The 18,005-nt window shown below is 39.1% G+C and overlaps 1 protein-coding gene across 1 annotated transcript in view; it reads left to right on the forward strand.

The window, feature by feature from the left end:
• The window catches only part of DNAH3 (dynein, axonemal, heavy chain 3), a 224,672-nt gene that overhangs the window by 129,644 nt on the left and 77,023 nt on the right, over nucleotides 1–18,005 (forward strand). Inside the window, 2 exon segments of the mRNA XM_011976095.1 lie at nucleotides 801–930; nucleotides 3,198–3,457. Of these exon segments, the coding sequence (XP_011831485.1) occupies nucleotides 801–930; nucleotides 3,198–3,457 (390 nt within the window).

The following is an 18,005-nucleotide window of genomic DNA, read 5'->3' on the forward strand; positions in this document are numbered from 1 at the left end:
AACAACAAAAAAATTAAGTAAATCAATAAATCTCTTTTAAAAAAGTATAACAAAGGTTAAAAGTTTAAAAAAGCATTACAAGAAAAGCAAGCCGGATAACTTTTTAAAAGAGTAAATGGACCGGAGAACAGATACTAGAGGCAAGAATCATGATACCCCCAAATAAGAACATATAAACCTACCCATACACGTGGTGAATTACTGAAAATGAGCCCCCCAAATTAGCTGTGTACTCTCTTTGACTAAATTTATACAGGAGTCCCACCTCACCAGTGTCTATCAGTCATTTGTAAATTAGTTGTTTAGAATTCCTAATACTTTTTATAGAAACAAAGGCAGATACAGTAGTTGGGTTCTAAACACATTTTATGTGTCCTGTAGCTGACCCAGAGTGTTTCCAAGCCTCTCTGAGTATCAGCTCTGGGCAATGGAATGTGGATGGGAAACTGAGTTAACATGGCCTGTGGGCAACAGTCTTAGGACCCTGAAGGAGGACACTGAGATAGGAGTTTCGTTGCCTGTAAGTTTTTCCCCAAGGCACCTACATGTAAAATCCGTCTCAAAAAAAAAAAAAAAAAAATTAAGTAAGTAAATCAATGAATCTTTTTTTAAAAAGTATAACAAAGGTTAAAGGTTTAAAAAAGCATTAGAAGAAAAGCAAGCCGGATAACTTTTCTTGTAAAAAGACTAGAGATGCTAGTCTAACCAGCATCTCTAGCCTCACGAGGTAGGCCAGGCTCTTGGTCTTCAACTCACTTGTTGATCATGTCTCCAAGTCTCATGGAGCTTTCTACTTTCAGGTCAATGACATGTTCATGTGGCTTGTCCAGCCCTGCCTGGAATTTGGTCGCCTTCATTGTAAATTTGTTGTCCAAACGTCTCCCATCCACCTTGCCTTCTCAATGATGAGACTGTACTCCTCTCTACTTGGTAAGTGCTAGCCATGATTCTTCAGCCACATGGGGGATGGGTCGACCTTGGCTATTTCTTTCTTTTTCTTTTTTTTTGAAATGAAGTCTCACTCTGTCATCAAGGCTAGAGTGCAGTGGCATGATCTTGGCTCACTGCAGCCTCCGCCTCCCAGGTTCAAGTGATTCTCCTGCCTTGGCCTTCTGAGTAGCTGAGATTAAGGCACATACCACTCTATTTTTTTGTGTGTTTTTAGTAGAGACGGGGTTTCACCATGTTGACCAGGCTGGTCTTGAACTCGTGACCTCAAGTGGTCCACCTGCCTCTGCCTCCCAAAGTGCTGGGATTATAGGCATGAGCCACAGCGCCTGGCCTACCTTGACTATTTTTTCTGCTCTCACCTCTCTTTGGACCCAATGAATTACAACAAGACTGGCTGTTTGGTCTAGAACAAGCAAGCCTTTGGAGTGCAGATAGTAGAGTTTGGTAGGGAAAATCCATGTGTTTAGTCTTTGTCTGATATTGATTTTTGGGGGGCATTCTAGTGCAAATTACCCCATCGTTCCTCAGTCTAAGCTCCTCATTCACATAATGAGAGTAGTAATTCCTGCCCTTTTTACCTCACAGGGATATCCTAGAGGGAGATGAACATAGCGGGACCCCCATCTTACCTCCTCTCTGATAAGGGATTAATATCCCAAAAAAACCCAAAAAAGTAAATGTAGACTTATTGATCCAGCACTTTCACCTCTGGATATAAACCCAAAAGAATTGAAAGCAGAGACTCGATCAGATATTTGTATAACCATGTTCATAGAACTTTTGTTCACAATAGTCAAATGGTAAAAACAACCCATGTGTCTACTGATGGATGAACAAATAAGCAAAATGTGTTGTAATTTTGCAATGAACTACTATTTAGCCTTAAAAAGGAAATAAATTCTGATGCATGCTATAGCTTGGATGAACACTAAAGCCATTATACTAAGAAAATAAGCCAGTCACAAAATGACTGTGCAGTTCTACCTCTATAATGTACGTAGAGTAGCCAAATTTATAAAGACAGAAAGGAGAGTTCTGATTGCAGGAGGGATGAGGGAGGATGGAGGGGGAAGTTATTGTTTAATGAGCAAAGAGCTTCTATATCCAGTTCTGGATGTAGATGGTGGTGATGGTTGCACAGCAATATGAATGCACTTAATACCACTGAACTATACACTAAAAAATGGTTAGATGGTAAATTATACATCACGTATTTTACCGCAATAAAAATATTGCAGCAGGCCGGGCGCGGTGGCTCAAGCCTGTAATCCCAGCACTTTGGGAGGTTGAGACGGGCGGATCACGAGGTCAGGAGATCGAGACCATCCTGGCGAATACGGTGAAACCCCGTCTCTACTAAAAAATACAAAAAAAGTCTCTACTAAAAAGGCTGGGCACGGTGGCTCACGCTTGTAATTCCAGCACTTTGGGAAGTTGAGGTGGGTGGATCATGAGGTCAGGAGTTCGAGACCAGCCTGGCCAACAACACAGTGAAACCCCGTCTCTACTAAAAATACAAAAATTAGTTGGGCATGGTGGCGGGCCCCTGTAATCCCAGCTACTCAGGAGGCTGAGGCAGGAGAATCACTTGTACCCAGGATGTGGAGGTTGCAGTGAGCCGAGATCATGCCACTGCACTCGAGTATGGGTGACAGAGCTAGATTCCAGCTCAAAAAAATAATATATATATATATTTATATGTAGTCTATATATTTATGTATATTATATATATTTATATATATTACATATATTTTATATAGCGGTATATATATATATTTAAAAATTATATATATAAATAAAAATATTGGTCACGCCTATAATCCCAGCATTTTGAGAGGCCAAGGTGGGTGGATTGCTTGAGCTCAGGAGTTCGAGACCAGCCTGGGCAACCTGGCGAAACCCCATCTCTACAAAAAAATACAAAAATTAACCAGATGTGGTGGCTAGTGCCTGTGGTCCCAGCTACTCAGGAGGCTGAGGAGGGAGGATCACTTGAGCCCGGGAGGTCGAGACTACAGTGAGCTGTGACTGCACCACTGTACTCCAACCTGGGAGACAGAGTGAGACCCTGTTTCAAAAAAAAAAAAAAAATGCATGTGACAAATGATCTGGTAGGTGATAAGCACTCTGCCAGTATCAGTCGCCCCTCTGGCCCAGACCCTTCAAAGGCAAAGCCAACCAGTTCACAGCCCTTATATCTGTGGCATTCTGCACTCTGTCCTGAGATTCGCTTTTCTCACTTATAGATGAAATCAGGGCAGTAGAAGAGGAGGAAATGGAATTAGGTGAAGGCCTGTCAAGTCAACAAATCTTTCTCTGGCTCCAAGGACTGTTTCTCTTTTCCTTGGTGTGGACCGTGGCTGGCACCATCAATGCAGACAGCAGAAAGAAATTTGATGTGTTTTTCCGCAACCTGATCATGGGCATGGATGATAACCACCCAAGGCCCAAAAGCGTCAAACTCACCAAAAACAACACCTTTCCAGAAAGAGGTAATTTAGAACCTGTTATGTTCTAGTATAATAGTTTGAATTACGTGTTCTAAACGCAACCAGAATGTGCCGACAGGTGAGCCCTTTACAAAAGCCAAGGAAGGCCAGGCACGGTGGCTAATAAATGTGTAAGGAATGACAGAATTAAAATATCATCATTGGCTAGGCATGGTGGCTCACACTGGCAATCCCAGCACTTTGGGAGGCCGAGGTAGGCAGATCGCTTGAGGTCAGCAGTTCAAGGCCAGCCTGGCCAACATCGTGAAACCCCGTCTCTATTAAAAATACAAACAAAATTAGTCAGGCATGGTGGCATGCGCCTGTAATCCCAGCTATTCAGGAGGCTGAGGCAGGAGGATTGCTTGAGTCAGGGAGGTAGAGGTTGCAGTGAGCTGAGATCATGCCACTGCACTCCAGCCTGAGCAACACAACTGGACTCTGTCTCAAAAAAAAAAAGGAGTTGGCCCATGGGTGGTCCTGAAGTCAGGGTTTTATGGGATACTTAACCACTTTTTTAATTTAGAAAAAGATGATATGACTGTTTTATTTTTGCAAAAATTACCTATAATTTCATCACCAAAACAAAATGAGAAATATAGACCCTTGTGTTTTTCTTATTCCTTTCTATTTCTGTTGTGTGTTGACATGCCTTCATATAGGGTACTTACGGTATTAATATTTCTTTTAATTTTGTCATTATAGTTTTTTGTTTGTTTGTTTTTGAGATGGAGTCTTGTTCTCTTGCCCCTGCTGGAGTGTAGTGTTATGATCTTGGCTCGCTGCAACCTCCGCTTCCCAGGTTCAAGATATTCTCCTGTCTCAGCCTCCCAAGTAGCTGGGATTACAGGCGTGCACCACCATGCTGGGCTAATTTTTGTATTTTTAGTAGAGATGGGGTTTCACCACATTGGCCAGGCTGGTCTCAAACTCTTGACCTTAAGTGATCCACCTGCCTCGGCCTCCCAAAGTGCTGGGATTACAGGCATGAGCCACTGCACGCGGCCTGCAGTTATATTTTAATATCATATTGAAATGTTTCCAATTTTGCTACATACACTATCTTCAAACTGATCATTTAGTGACTATAAATATTCTTATGTGTGTGGCATCATTTCTTACAAGGAAGATGCTTCTTCTAAGTAGCTTTTGTTTTGTTTTTCTACCACCCAAGTAAGACATTATATAAAATTTAGAAAATACAGAGAAAGGAATAGAACAAAATTAAGATCAATGGTAATCCCACGCTCCAGAAATATCACTATGTTTTCTTTCAGTTTTTTCTGTATTCCTAGAACAAAAAGATCATACTATAAATACTTCCCAAACAGCTTTAATTTTTGCAATTGTAAAAAAAAAAAAAAAAACGTGTATCAAGGGCCACGAGAGAACTTCCAGGGGAAACACTAATGTTGCATATCTTAAGAGTGACCTGGATTACACAAATATGTGTATTTGCCAAAACTTAGTAAATGTGGGCTTAGGATGTGTGCATGTCGTTGTAAGATTTATGTCAAAGGAAAAAATATATAAATAAATACTGAACACTAGGTAGTGATAAGCACGCCGAAGTATTTATGAGAAAGTGTGTAGATGCTTAACAATTAATTTTGAATTTTTTTTGTAAAAAAGATAGATTAAAGGAAGGATAGAGGGATGACCAGGTATGTACTAAAACAAACAAAAAGCTAATGGTAAAATCTAGAAGGTGAGTATACAAATGTTCACTGTACAATGTCTTCCATGTTTCTGTATGTTTGAATTTTTTTTCATAATAATGAAATAATGAATGAGCAAGTAGATACTATTACCGCCTGCCACATACTCTTTCTCTGCACAGCTTGCATGCTTCATGTGACACATGGCCATCTGTCAGGTTGTGAACCCCAAAATTCTGAGACAGGTCTCAGTTAATTCAGAAAGTTTATTTTGCCAAGGTTGAGGATGCACGCTTTTGACACAACTCAGGAGGCCCTGACAACATGCGCCCAAGGTGGTCAGAGCACAGTTTTATACATTTTAGGGAGACATGAGACATCAATCAACATATGTAAGGTGAACATTGGTGCCATCTGGAAAGGCAGGACAAGTTGAAGCTGGGTGGAGACTTCCAAGACATAGGTAGATAAGAGAGAAATGGTTGCATTCTTTTGAGTTTCTGATTAGCCTCTCCAAAAGAGGCAATCAGATAAGCTTTTATCTCAGTGAGCAGAAGGGTGATTTTGAATAGAATGGGAGGCAGGTTTGCCCTAAGCGATTCCCTGCTTGACTTTTCCTTTTGGCTTAATGATTTTGGGGGCCCAAGGCATGCTCCTTTCGCAAGATGAACCCCGTGGAGGCTCTGTCTCTGTACCAATCCATTAATCAGATTGTCGTGCATTCATTGAGTTTTTGGTTTGGATGATTTTGCTCATTTTATTGTCATAGTAAAATACACATAACACCAAATTTACCATTTTGACCATTTTTAATTGTTCAAATCAGTGGCATTAAATACATTCACATTGTTGGGCAACCATCACCTCTCTCCATCTCCAAGATGTTTTTCACCTTCCCTAACCATAACTGTTCTCATTAAACAGTACCTGCCCCAATGCTCCTTCTCCACCCCTACCCTGGAAATAATCATTCTACTTTCTGTCACCATAAATTTGACTGCCCTGGGTACTGCATGTAAGAGGAATCATACGGTATTTGTCTTCCTGTGACTGGCTTATTTTACTTAGCATAATGTCTTCGGCGTTCATCCATGTTGTAGCATGTGTCAGAATTTCCTTTCTTTTTAAGGCTGAATATATTCCGTTTCATGTACACACCACGTTTTGTTTATCCATTCATCTGTCAGTGGACCCTTGAGTTGCTTCCATCTTTTGGCTATGGCAAGTAAAACTGCTATGAACATGGGTGTACGAATACTGTCTTTTGAGTCTCTGCTATCTTTGGTGTTTATACTAAGAAGTGAAAATCTGGATCATGTGTTAATACCATGTTTAATTTTTTGAGGAACTGCTGTAATGTTTTCCATAGAGGCTGCAATATTGTACATGCCCACCAGCGATACACAGAAGTTCTGATACCTCCACATCCTCACCAGTACTTGTATTTTCTCTGTATGTTTTACTGATAATAGCCATCATGGTGGGTATGAAGTTCATTCTTATTTTTTCAGAAAAAAAGTACAATAAAAATATGTGATAAAAAGACAACCACGATTAACATTTTGATGACAATTAGACATTTTCTTATGCATGTATGTATCTCCAGGTTTGTTTTTAAAATATAAAATCATTCTGTACTTTTATCTCCTAGTTTTTCCTATCATTAACAACTTTCTAGTGGCTACATATTTGCTTAATTCATGTTATTTCCTCATGATGATTTCCTAAAATTGCTGAGTCAAGAGGTCGGTAACATTTTAAAGCTTTTGGTTGCTAAACTTCCCTTATGCCTCACTGAGTATTGTCTTTTCAAAATCTCAAGCAATTTGAAATATGAAAATCATATCTCGGCCAGGCACAGTGGCTCACATCTGTAATCTCAGCACTTCTGGGAGGCTGAGGCAGGCGGATCACTTGAGGCCAGGATTTTAAGACCAGCCTGGCCAACATGGTGAAACACCGTCTCTACTAAAAATACAAAAATTAGCTGGACTTGATCGTGGGCGCCTGTAGTCCCAGCTACTTGGGAGGCTGAGGCAGGAGATTTGCTTGAACCTGGGAGGCAGAGGTTGCAGTGAGCTGAGATATCACACCACTGCAATCCAGCCTGGGCGACAGAGCAAGACTCCATCTCAAAAAACAAAACAAAACAAAACAGAAAGTCAAGCAATTTGAAATATGAAAATCATATTGCATTTTAACTTTCTCCTCCTTTAAAAAAGTTTTAATAGACTTTAGTTTTAAATTTATAGAAAAGTGTTGCAGAAAATACAGAGTTTCCATATGCCACTTCTCCTCACCCACGCAAACACAGTTCTCTCATTAACATCTTGCAGTACTGTGGTATTATAGTTACAATTGATGAACCAATATTGCTAAATTATTATGAACAAAGTTCATAGTCTACATTAAGGTTCATTCTTGTGTTGTATGTCCTATGGGTTTTGACAAAGATGTAAATGTCACATATTCACCATTACAGAACTATGCAGGATAGCTTCACACAACCCAAAAAATCCTATGCTCCACCTCTTCATCCTCCCTTCCTTCCCTGATCCCCAGGCAACCACTGATCTTTTTACTGTCTCTATAGTTTTGACTTTTCCAAGACATGATATTCTTGGAATCATACAGTATGTGAAATTTTTAGACTGCCTTATTTCACTTAGCAATATGCAGTTGAGGTTCCTACATGGATTTTTGTTCTTTGTTAGATTGCTTCTTTATCACTTAATAATATTTCATTGTACGTATGTTTATCCATCCACCCATTAAAGGACATTTTGGTTTATTACAATTTTTGGTACTTATAAATAAAGCAGTTATAAACATTTATGTAAAGGCCTTTTGTGAACATAACTTTTCCATTAATTCATTTAGTAAACACATAGACATGCTATTGCTGGATAATGTTAAGCCTGTGTTTACCTAGACCAAGTCAAGAAGAACAGATTTCTTAATAATTTGGGGTCTTTCTATTAATAAACATGGATTATCTATTTATTTAGACTGTTTTTTATTTCTTTGGCTAGAGTTTTATAGTTTTCCTCATATAGATCTTGTGTATTTTTTGTTAAATTTATACCTAAGTAGTTCCTTCTTTTTTGGAGTTAATGTAAATGGTATTGTGTTTTCATTTCAAATTCCACTTGTTCATTGCCTGTATATAGAAAAGCAATTGACTTTTGTATATTTATCTCATATCCAGCCATCTTGCTACAATCACTTATAAGTTCCAAGTTTTTTTGTGGATTCTTTGGGATTTTTTTTTACATAATTATGCCATTGACAGACAGTTTTATTTCTTCTCTCCCAATATTTTATTTCCTTTTCTTCTCTTATTCCATTAGCTAGGACTTCCAGTATGATACTGAACAGAATTAATGAAAAAGGGCTTCCTTATCTTGTTCCCAGTCTTAGGAGGAAAGCTTCTAGTTCTTGGCCATTAAGTGTGATGTTTGGCTGAAGGTTTTTTGTTGATATTCTTTATCAAGTTGAGGAGTTCTCTCTGTTCCTAGTTTACTGAGAGTCTTTGTCATGAGTTGATGTTGGATTTTGTCAAATGCTTTTTCTGAATCTATTAATGTGATGATATGATTTTTCTTCTTTAGCCTGTTAATGCAATGAATTACATTACTTGATTTTCAAATGTTGAGCCAGCCTTATATACCTGGAATAATCAAGTGGAATAAATACCACTTGATTATGGTGTGTAATACTTTTCATATGTTGTTGGATTTGATTTGCTAATATTTTGTTGAAGATTTTTGCATCTATGTTGATGACAGATACTTGTCTGTAACTTCCTGTCTTATAATGTCTTTATCTGGCTTTGGTATTAGCATAATGCTGGCCTCATAGCATGAATTATAAAGTGTGTCCTCTGCTTCTATTTTCTGTAAGAGATTGTAGAGAATTTGTATTATTTCTTCATTAAATGTTTGATAGAATTCACCAGTGAACCCACCTTGGCCTGGCACTTTCTCTCTTGGAAGGTTGTTAATTGTTGATTAAATTTCTTTAATGTATAAAAGCCTATTCAAATTATCTATTTCTCCTTATGTGAATCATGTAAATCATGTCTTTCAAGGAATTAGTTTATTTTATGTATCAAATTTGTTGCTGTAAAGTTGTTCATAATATTCCTTTATTAGCTTCTTAATGTCCATAGAATCAGTACTGATGGCCTTTCTTTCTCTTTCTTTTTTTTTTTTTTTTTTTTTGAGATGGAGTTTTGCTCTTGTTGCCCAGGCTGGAGTGCAATGGCACGATCTTGGCTCACTGTAACCTCATCCTCCCAGGTTCAAGTGATTCTCCTGCCTCAGCCTCCCAAGTAGCTGGTATTAAAGTCATGTGCTACCATGCCTGGCTAATTTTGTATTTTTAGTAGAGATGGGGTTTCTCCATGTTGGTCAGGCTAGTCTCAAACTCCCGACCTCAGGTGATCCACCCGCCTTGGCCTTCCAAAGTGCTGGGATTACAGGCGTGAGCCACCGTGCCCAGCCTCATTCTTGATATTAGTGCTGTCTTCTCTTTTTTTCTTGGTTAACCTGTCTAAAGGTTTGTCAATTTTTTTTTTTTTTAACAGATGGGATCTGCCCAGGCTGGTCTCAAACTCCTGGACTCAAGTGATCTACCCGTCTCAGCTTCCTAAAGTTCTGGGATTACAGGCGTGACCCACTGTGCCCAGCCTGTCAATTTTATTAATCCTTCAAAGATGCAGCTTTTGTTAATTTTATCTATTAATTTCCTATTGTCAGTTTCATGATTTCTGCAATTATTTTTATTTCTTCTGTTCTGCTTCCTTTTATTTAATTTACTTTCTCTAGTTTCCTAAGATGAATGCTTAGATTATTGATTTTAGGTCTTTCTTTTTACATGGTGGCTCATACCTGTAATCCCAGCACTTTAGGAGGCCAAGATGGAGGATCACTTTAGCACAGGAGTTTGAGACCAGCCTGGGCAACATGTCAAAGTCCTGTCTTTACAAGAACAAACAACGAAAATTAGCTGGGTGTGGTAGCGAACACCTGTTGTCCCAGCTACTCAGGAGGCTGAGGCGGGATGATTGCGTCAGCCTAGGAGTTGGAGGCTGCAGTGAGCTATAATCATCCCACTGCACTCCAACCTGGGTGACAGAGTAAGAGAGTGAAACCCTGCCTTAAAAAAATTAAAAAGTGTTTTATTGCCCAGGATGTGTTCTATCTTGGTGAATGTTTCATGTGAGCTTAAGAAAATATGTAGTCTTGTGTTGTTGGATACAGTAATAAATGTCAATTCGACCCTGTTAATTGGTGAGGTGCTCTTCGGTTTCACTATATTCCTACTTATTTTCTAACTGTTATCTGCCAATTACTGATTGACAGGGGTTGTTGAAGTATCCAGCTATGATATTGGATTTGTCTATTTCTCCTTGAAGTTCTATCAGTTTTGCCTCATGTATTTTGGCATTCTGTTTACATTTGAAAAGTGAAAATAGTATCTAATTTAAATTTCTTCTCTTTTAAATTAGAAGTGAGGTTGAATTATATATAAAGTGGTAGTTTGTTTTTCATATGTTCTTTATTTAATGTTTTGGTAGGTTTTGTTTCTGTTTTGTTTTTAACAGACTGTGTCCCCTTTTGTTTATTTTGCCTGGAATGTGATGCATCCTTTCTGTCAGCAAGGAAAAATTTTATTCTCTGGCTCCCATAACCATCATCTCCTTTTTTCTTGTCTTGGGGTTTTGGTCTTTTGAGGTGCACTTTTCATTTTGATATCAGCCACCCACAACTTCAATTATTCTTTGTACAGCCTTGAATGATTTTAATTCTGCCTTTGTATCTTTTGTTCCTGTGCCAGGCTTTGTTATTGCAAGGGTGGGAAAGTACAGGCCATGGAGTGAAACCGTCAGAGTTCAGACCCTGACTCCAACACTTACTGCTGGGGTGACTTTGAGCAACTTATTTATCCTCCTTAGTTCCCTCAATTATAAAATGGGGGCAATAATAATAGTAAGGATTAAATGAGTTAATACATGTAAAAATACTTTGAATAAAGCACGATATATAGGAAATGTTAAATAAACGTGAGCAATTTTGTTGCTGTTATCATCATCATCTCTTAGGGTGTCCATCTCACTTTTTATCTCATCTTGCCTTTTCATCCTAGCTTGTTTCTCCTTTGTTGCTTTCGGTTCCTGCTTCACTTAAAGTTAGGTCTTTCTGCACCTTATGGAAGATACCAAAGAGTTTTCTTGAAATTTGGCTTCAAGTGCTGCAAAAAACAAGTTTCAGCCTGGCCCAGTGGCTCACCCCTGTAATCCCAGTACTTTGGGAAGCTGAGGCAGGTGGATTGCTTGAGCCCAGGAGTTTGAGACCATCCTGGGCAACATTGTAAAACCCTGTCTCTACAAAAAATACAAAACAAATTAGCCAGGTATGATGGCACACATACCTTATTCTCAGCTACTTGGGAGGCTGAGGCAGGAGGATCACTTGAGCCCAGGAGTTTGAGGCTGCAGTGAGCTGTGATGCACCTACAGCCATGCATGACCACTGCACTCCAGCCTGGCTGATACGGTGAGATCCTGTCCCAAAAAAAAAAAAAAAAGAGTTCAGAGATAAATTCTTCCGGTTAATCTCCATATGACGTTCCTTTGCATTTTTTTTTTTTTTTTACATTTTACAATTTTTTTTCACAGGCTCCACATGTTGTTTTCTGCCTTCCTTATCCTTCAAGATCAATCTGTTTATGCTGTGTCTGCAGAGATGGTAGATGAATTGCCCTTGACCTCACTTTCAGATCATTTTGTGATGACCTCTTTCCTTTCCTTCTGCAGCTAGAGAGCCAATGATGTGATGTGCATAGCTCCCACTCAGTTTCTAGATAGTTTTCCCTTTTAATATCTCCTGTCCACAACCATGGCCTCATCTCCTACCTCTATGCCCTACCCAGCAGATGCAGCATAAAACAAACCATAATTTTCATCATGTCCTGCAAACTGACTTCCTTTGTGTATATCTTCTTTTGCAGCAGCTTATTTAAAACAAAACAAAACAAAAAAACAGGTTTTTGCCAAGGAGGGTGGTTCATGCCTGTAATCCCAACTACACAGGAGGCTGAGTTGGAAGGATTGCTTGAGCCTGGGAGTTTGAGACTAGCCTGGGCAACATAGCAAGACCCTGTCCTTTCTTATAACCATATTCAAAAGCTTAAAATTCCTTTCTAGCCTATGCATGAGGGCCCATGATTAAAATTCGAATGCTGAGTGCTCCAGGAAGGCCTTCTCTGACTTCATGGGAATATTGTTTTCTAGGATTTTCATGATATACAAGGCATGGCATAAATGGATCTCTCAAATAAGTGCTGGAGGAACTACACTGGGAAGCATACACTAAGGAAAGCAAGCAGACCCTTGTGGGGTTCTGTCAGTGTTGGGCTCATATTGTCTGACATGGATCTTTGTCAACCCAGGGAACCGTTTGTCCAGAAAGTGCTGAATTTCTCTTTATTCACTCATTCATTGTGTGACCTTTGAAAAGTCACTCACTGCCCAGTTGAAAAGTTTACCTTATTTTTCCAAGTGCAGGAGAGGAAAGCAGAGCTGGGGTAGAGGGGATAGAAGTCATTTACCAATTCATTACCAATCCATTCCTGAATTTCTGCTATTCTCCTCTTTCTACTCTTGCACCCAAATCAGAGTTTAAGTTATAATCACAACATAAAGAGAACAGGAGCCATTACTCTGATGAAAACCAAGGCGAGCTAGAGCTAAATATTACCAAGTGCCTTCTGTGTGCCCAGAGCTATGTTTGACACGCATATCTCACTCACTCTCCCTAGTGCTTTTCCGAGCTTGACATAAAATCAGGCCCATTTTACAGATGTGCAAATGGTAAACTTAGCCAAGGTCACACAGCTGGTAAATCTACTTTTACTAGTGAAGTCTTTTCTCTTCTCTTCACTTTTCTTCTTCTCTTCTCTTCTCTTCTTTCTCTTCTCTTCACTTCTCTTCTTCTCTTCTCTTCTTTCTCTTCTATTCTCTCTCTTCTCTTCCTCTTCTCTTCTTTTCTCTCTCTTCTCTTCCTTGTCTCTTCTCTCTCTTCTCCTCTTCTCCTTTTCTGTCTCTTCTCTTCTCCGTCTCTCTTCTCTTCCCCTTCTCTTCTCTTCCTCTTCTCTTCTCTTCTCTCCTCTCCTCTCCTCACCTCTCCTGTCTTTTCTTTTCTTTTTTTTCTTTTCTTTCTTTTCTTTTCTTTTGAGACAGAGCCTCATTCTGTTGTCCAGGCTGGAGTGCAGTGGCGTGGTCATGGCTCATCATGGCTCACTGCAGTCTTGGTGCCCCAGGCCCGGGTGATCCCACCTCAGCCTCCCAAGTAGCCGGGACTATAGGCACATGCCACGATGCCTGGCTAATTTTTGTATTTTTTGTAAAGACAGGATTTTGCCATGTTACTCAGCCTGTTCTCCAACTCCCAGACTCAAGTGATTCATCCACCTCGGCCTCCCAAAGTGCTGGAATTATAGGCATAAGCCACCATGCCCGGCCAAATCTTTTCTCATTAGCCCAAATGTTCCCAAATCAAGCCACAAATTAGCTCTAGCTCAACATCAGCAAAGGAAGAGGGAAAAATATTTTACTTATTCAGTCTTTTAGTGTCTCCTTTTTATTGTAAAAGCAATTCTATTCTATTAAATAAAAATTATCAATAAGTATCTCTTTGTTCATACCACCTTATCACGGTCATTTCAGTTTTCAAAAAATCTGTTTCCTTGCTTGTCTACCTGATTTCATCTCTTTACAGAGTTACTATAATGGTATATATTTCACTCTATAGTCTATTTTTATCTAGCATTGTTTCTTAAAAGCATTTTCTATGCTAATACTTAGCTTTTGCAACTATCATTTTAATGACCGAAGAATATTCCATCCATCTTATAAGAGCTAATTTTACTTGTCTCCTAATGTAGGATATGTAAGTTATTTCTTTGCTATCACAGATGGTGTTGCATACTCATGTATACAGATTATTTTCATTGTGAATTATTTCCTTATGATAAATTCCCAGAAATGGGATTTCTGACTTAGAGAACATTCTTGTAGCTCTGTAAGCATTGTGCCAGATTGCTTTCTAAAAGTGTTGCACCAGATTGACTTCTAGGTAAGGCTGCAGAGTGATGTAGAACAACAGAAGCTCACTTTTAAAATACCTAATGAAATCAGCAACAACAAACATTTTTTAATCCTAAAAAGTCCTCAGCAATAACCGAAGAATGAATTACAACTTAATTCTACAAACATTGTGAAGTAGTGAATAAGGAGAGAAAACAAGATTCTGGTCTGGCGTATCTCCCAACCCAGAACCTGCCACCCCGCTATCTTGCTAAGAGTGACAGGGAGAGGAAAGCAGGTCAGTTGACAACATTCTAAGAGTTCTTGTTGGAAATCACCAATGGAGAGGAAAGAGGACTATGATGATGGCTGGGCAGCTGCACAAAAGGTCTAAGAGAAACTCTCTATCATGGAAGCCCCTGTGTGATGCTGGAGGACCTTAGTAGGGATGGGAAAAACCACCAGGTTTTGCATCTTCCAGGACCCTGTGCTGCGTGGGGACATGAGCTGAATCCTACAGGAGTGGGGCAAATCACTAGCTAGGATAGGAGTGAGATGGATCCATGGTTCAGGAAATGTAGACAGATTTCAGAGACAGGGTACAGTGCTCAGACTTTCCAGCAAGGGTAAGTGAGCCTTTCCCTTTACCCAACCCTATAGATTAAGGCTATAGGAAAGAAAGCCACACACCATTCCTTGAACAGTGGCCAACAACACTGTAGATAAGATAAACTGTCCCCAGATAATGTTGGGAAAAATGTCAAGAAGAATTTACCCAATTATATCAGAGCAGAATGGTAAGGCAATCATGCACATATCAGAGAGAGAGAGAGAGAATGTTTAACAGAAAACACGAACCAAGAGCCAGAAAATATTTCTGTTGAAACAATTTTGTAATAATAGAAGTTTAACTTTTTAAAGTTCATAAATGAATAGTATGTTATACTGGCAAAAGAACAGAAATATAGATTAATTGAATATAATTGAGAGTCCAGAAGGAAAACTCTTGCATTTATGGTGACTTGATTTTTGACAATGGTGCCAAGATGATTAAATAGGAAAAGAATGATCTTTTCAACAAATTGTACTGGAACAACCGAATTATACATGTAAAAGACTGAATTTGTAGTTCTGCCTCACATTATAGTGAAAAATTAACTCAAAATAGATCAAAGACTTAAATGTAAAAGCTAAAACTATAAAACTCTTAGAAGAAAACATAGATGCACATTTTTATGATTTTGGAGTAGGCAATGATGTCTTAAGACAACAAAAGCACAAGTGACAAAAGAAAAAATAGATAAACTGAACATCATTAAAATTAAAAACTTTTGTGCTTCAAAGGACAACATCAAATGAAAAATCCCACAGAATGGGTGAAATTTCTTACAAATTATATATCTTATAAAGGACTCAAATTTAGAATATATAAAGAGTTATCATAATTCCATAATAAAAAGACAAATAACCCAATTAAAAATGAGCAAAATATCTGAATAGACAGTTATTTACAGAAGACATACAGGCCAGGCACGTTGGGGCTGATGCTTTTGGGAAGTTGATATGGGGAAATCACTTGAGCCCTGGAGTTTGAGACCAGCCTGGGCAACATGACTAAACCCCATCTCTACAAAAAATACAAAAATTAGCTAAGCATGATGGTGTGTGCCTGCCTGTAGTCCCAGCTACTTGGGAGACAGAGACAGGAGGATCACCTGAGCCCAGTAGACAGGGGTTGCAGTGGCCAAGATTGTACCACTGCACTCCAGCCTGAGTGACAGAGTGAGACCCTGTCTCAAAAAAAAAAAAAAAAACAGATATACAAAGGGCCAATAAGCCCATGACAAGATGCTCAATGTTATTAGCCATCAGGGAAATGCAAATTAAAACCACAATGAGATACTACTTTGCAACAACTAGGATGGGTATAATTAAAAAGATGAAAAACAACAAGTATTGGTGAGGATGCAGGAAAATCAGAACTCTCATCTACCATAATGGGAATGTAAAATGGTGCAGTAGCTTTGAAAAAGAGCCTGTGACCATTCCTCCAAAGTTAAACACAATCCAATTTAATTTAACTCAGAAGTTAAACAATACAATTGTGGGCAGATCACTTGAGCTAAGTTCAAGACCAGCTTGGGCAACACAGCAAAAACCCGTCTCTACAAAAAAATACAAAAATTAGCCAGACGTGGTGGTGCATGCCTGTCGTCCCAGCTACTTGAGAGGCTGGGGCGGGAAGATCACTTGAATCTAGGAGGTTGAGGTTGCAGTGAGCAGGATGGTGCCACAGACCCTTCAGCCTGGGTGACAGCTAGGGCCGGTCTCAAATACATGCACGCACACACTCACACACTTTTTTAAGTGAAAGAAGCCAGTTGCAAAAGAACACATATTATATGATTCCCTTTATATAGGCAGAATAGGTAAATTTATAGAGACAGAAAGTATATTAGTGGTTGCCAGGGTACGAAGTGGGTGGGGGAGGGATTTGGCAGGTGACAGCTAAAAGGTGTGGGGTTTCTATCCAATGTAATGAAAAGTTCTAAAATTGATTGTGGTAATGGTTTCACAGCTCTGCGAATATTAAAATATATTTACATATACGAGTGGTTTTGGTATGCTAAAAGTATAATTGAATTGTACACTTGAACTAGTTGGATTATATGATATGTAAATTACATTTCAATAAAGCTGTAGAAAGTTTGTAGATGAAGTGATACAACTACTAAATTAGAGAAGTAGAGGAACTGAAGAGTCAGAGAAACAGATTGGGAATAAAATAATGCCATTAATGATCTAATAAGTGAATCAGAACAAGCAAGAACTAAAGTATACAAGGCTAGACATCAAATATATGGCTTAGAAATAAGGTTTGAGATAATTACACTTACAACAGAAGAAAAGAGAAAAACATTGACGCAATTAGAGACAATACAATTGATATGGAGACCAAATAATGCTAGTTCCTCAAGAACTCCAATCAATAGTATAAATAATATATACAAAGATACAGATGCAGAAACTTCTCCTAAAATGAACAATTGTTTCTACCAATTGTAAGAGTATGCTATGCTCCAAGAAAAACTGATACATAATAATTGACCAGAAAATATAACATAATTAAGTTATTGGACTTCCAGAGTAAATATCTGATGGGCCTCAGTTTCTGCACAGCAATTTAAAACACACACACACACACACACACACACACACACACACACAAACAGAATAGAGCAATATCTGCACGCCTTTGAAGGCAAGAAAATATGACATATTACTCTCAGCTAAGTCACTGTTAAAAATACAAAAGCAGCAGGTGGTCATTCTCAAACACATACAAGCTGAGAGAGTTGAGCACCTATAAGCCCCTTCTCGGAAAAAAGAAAAAAAAAATTAGGCTGGGCATGGTGGCTTATGCCTGTAATACTAGCACTTTAGGGGGCCAAGGCAAGCAGATTGCTTGAGCTCAGGAGTTTGAGACCAGCCTGGGCAACATAGCAAGACCGTATCTCTACAAAAAATAAAATAATTTGCTGGGGGTGGTGGCGTGTGCCTGTGGTCCCACCTACTCAGGAGGCTGTGAGAAGACTGCTTGAGCCCAGGAGGTTGAGGCTGTAGTGAACTGTGATTGCACCACTGCACACTTTGACCTGGGCAACGAGTGAGACCCTGTCTCAAAAAAGAAAGAGAAAAAGAGAGAAAGAATGAAAGAAAAAGAGAGGAAAGAAGGAAGGAAGGAAGGAAGGGAGGGAGGGAGGGGAAGGAAGGAAGGAAGGAAGGAAGGAAGGAAGGAAGGAAGGAAGGAAGGAA

The sequence above is a fragment of the Mandrillus leucophaeus genome, unplaced genomic scaffold, assembly GCF_000951045.1.
Source record: "Mandrillus leucophaeus isolate KB7577 unplaced genomic scaffold, Mleu.le_1.0 Scaffold162, whole genome shotgun sequence".
NCBI lineage: Eukaryota > Metazoa > Chordata > Mammalia > Primates > Cercopithecidae > Mandrillus > Mandrillus leucophaeus.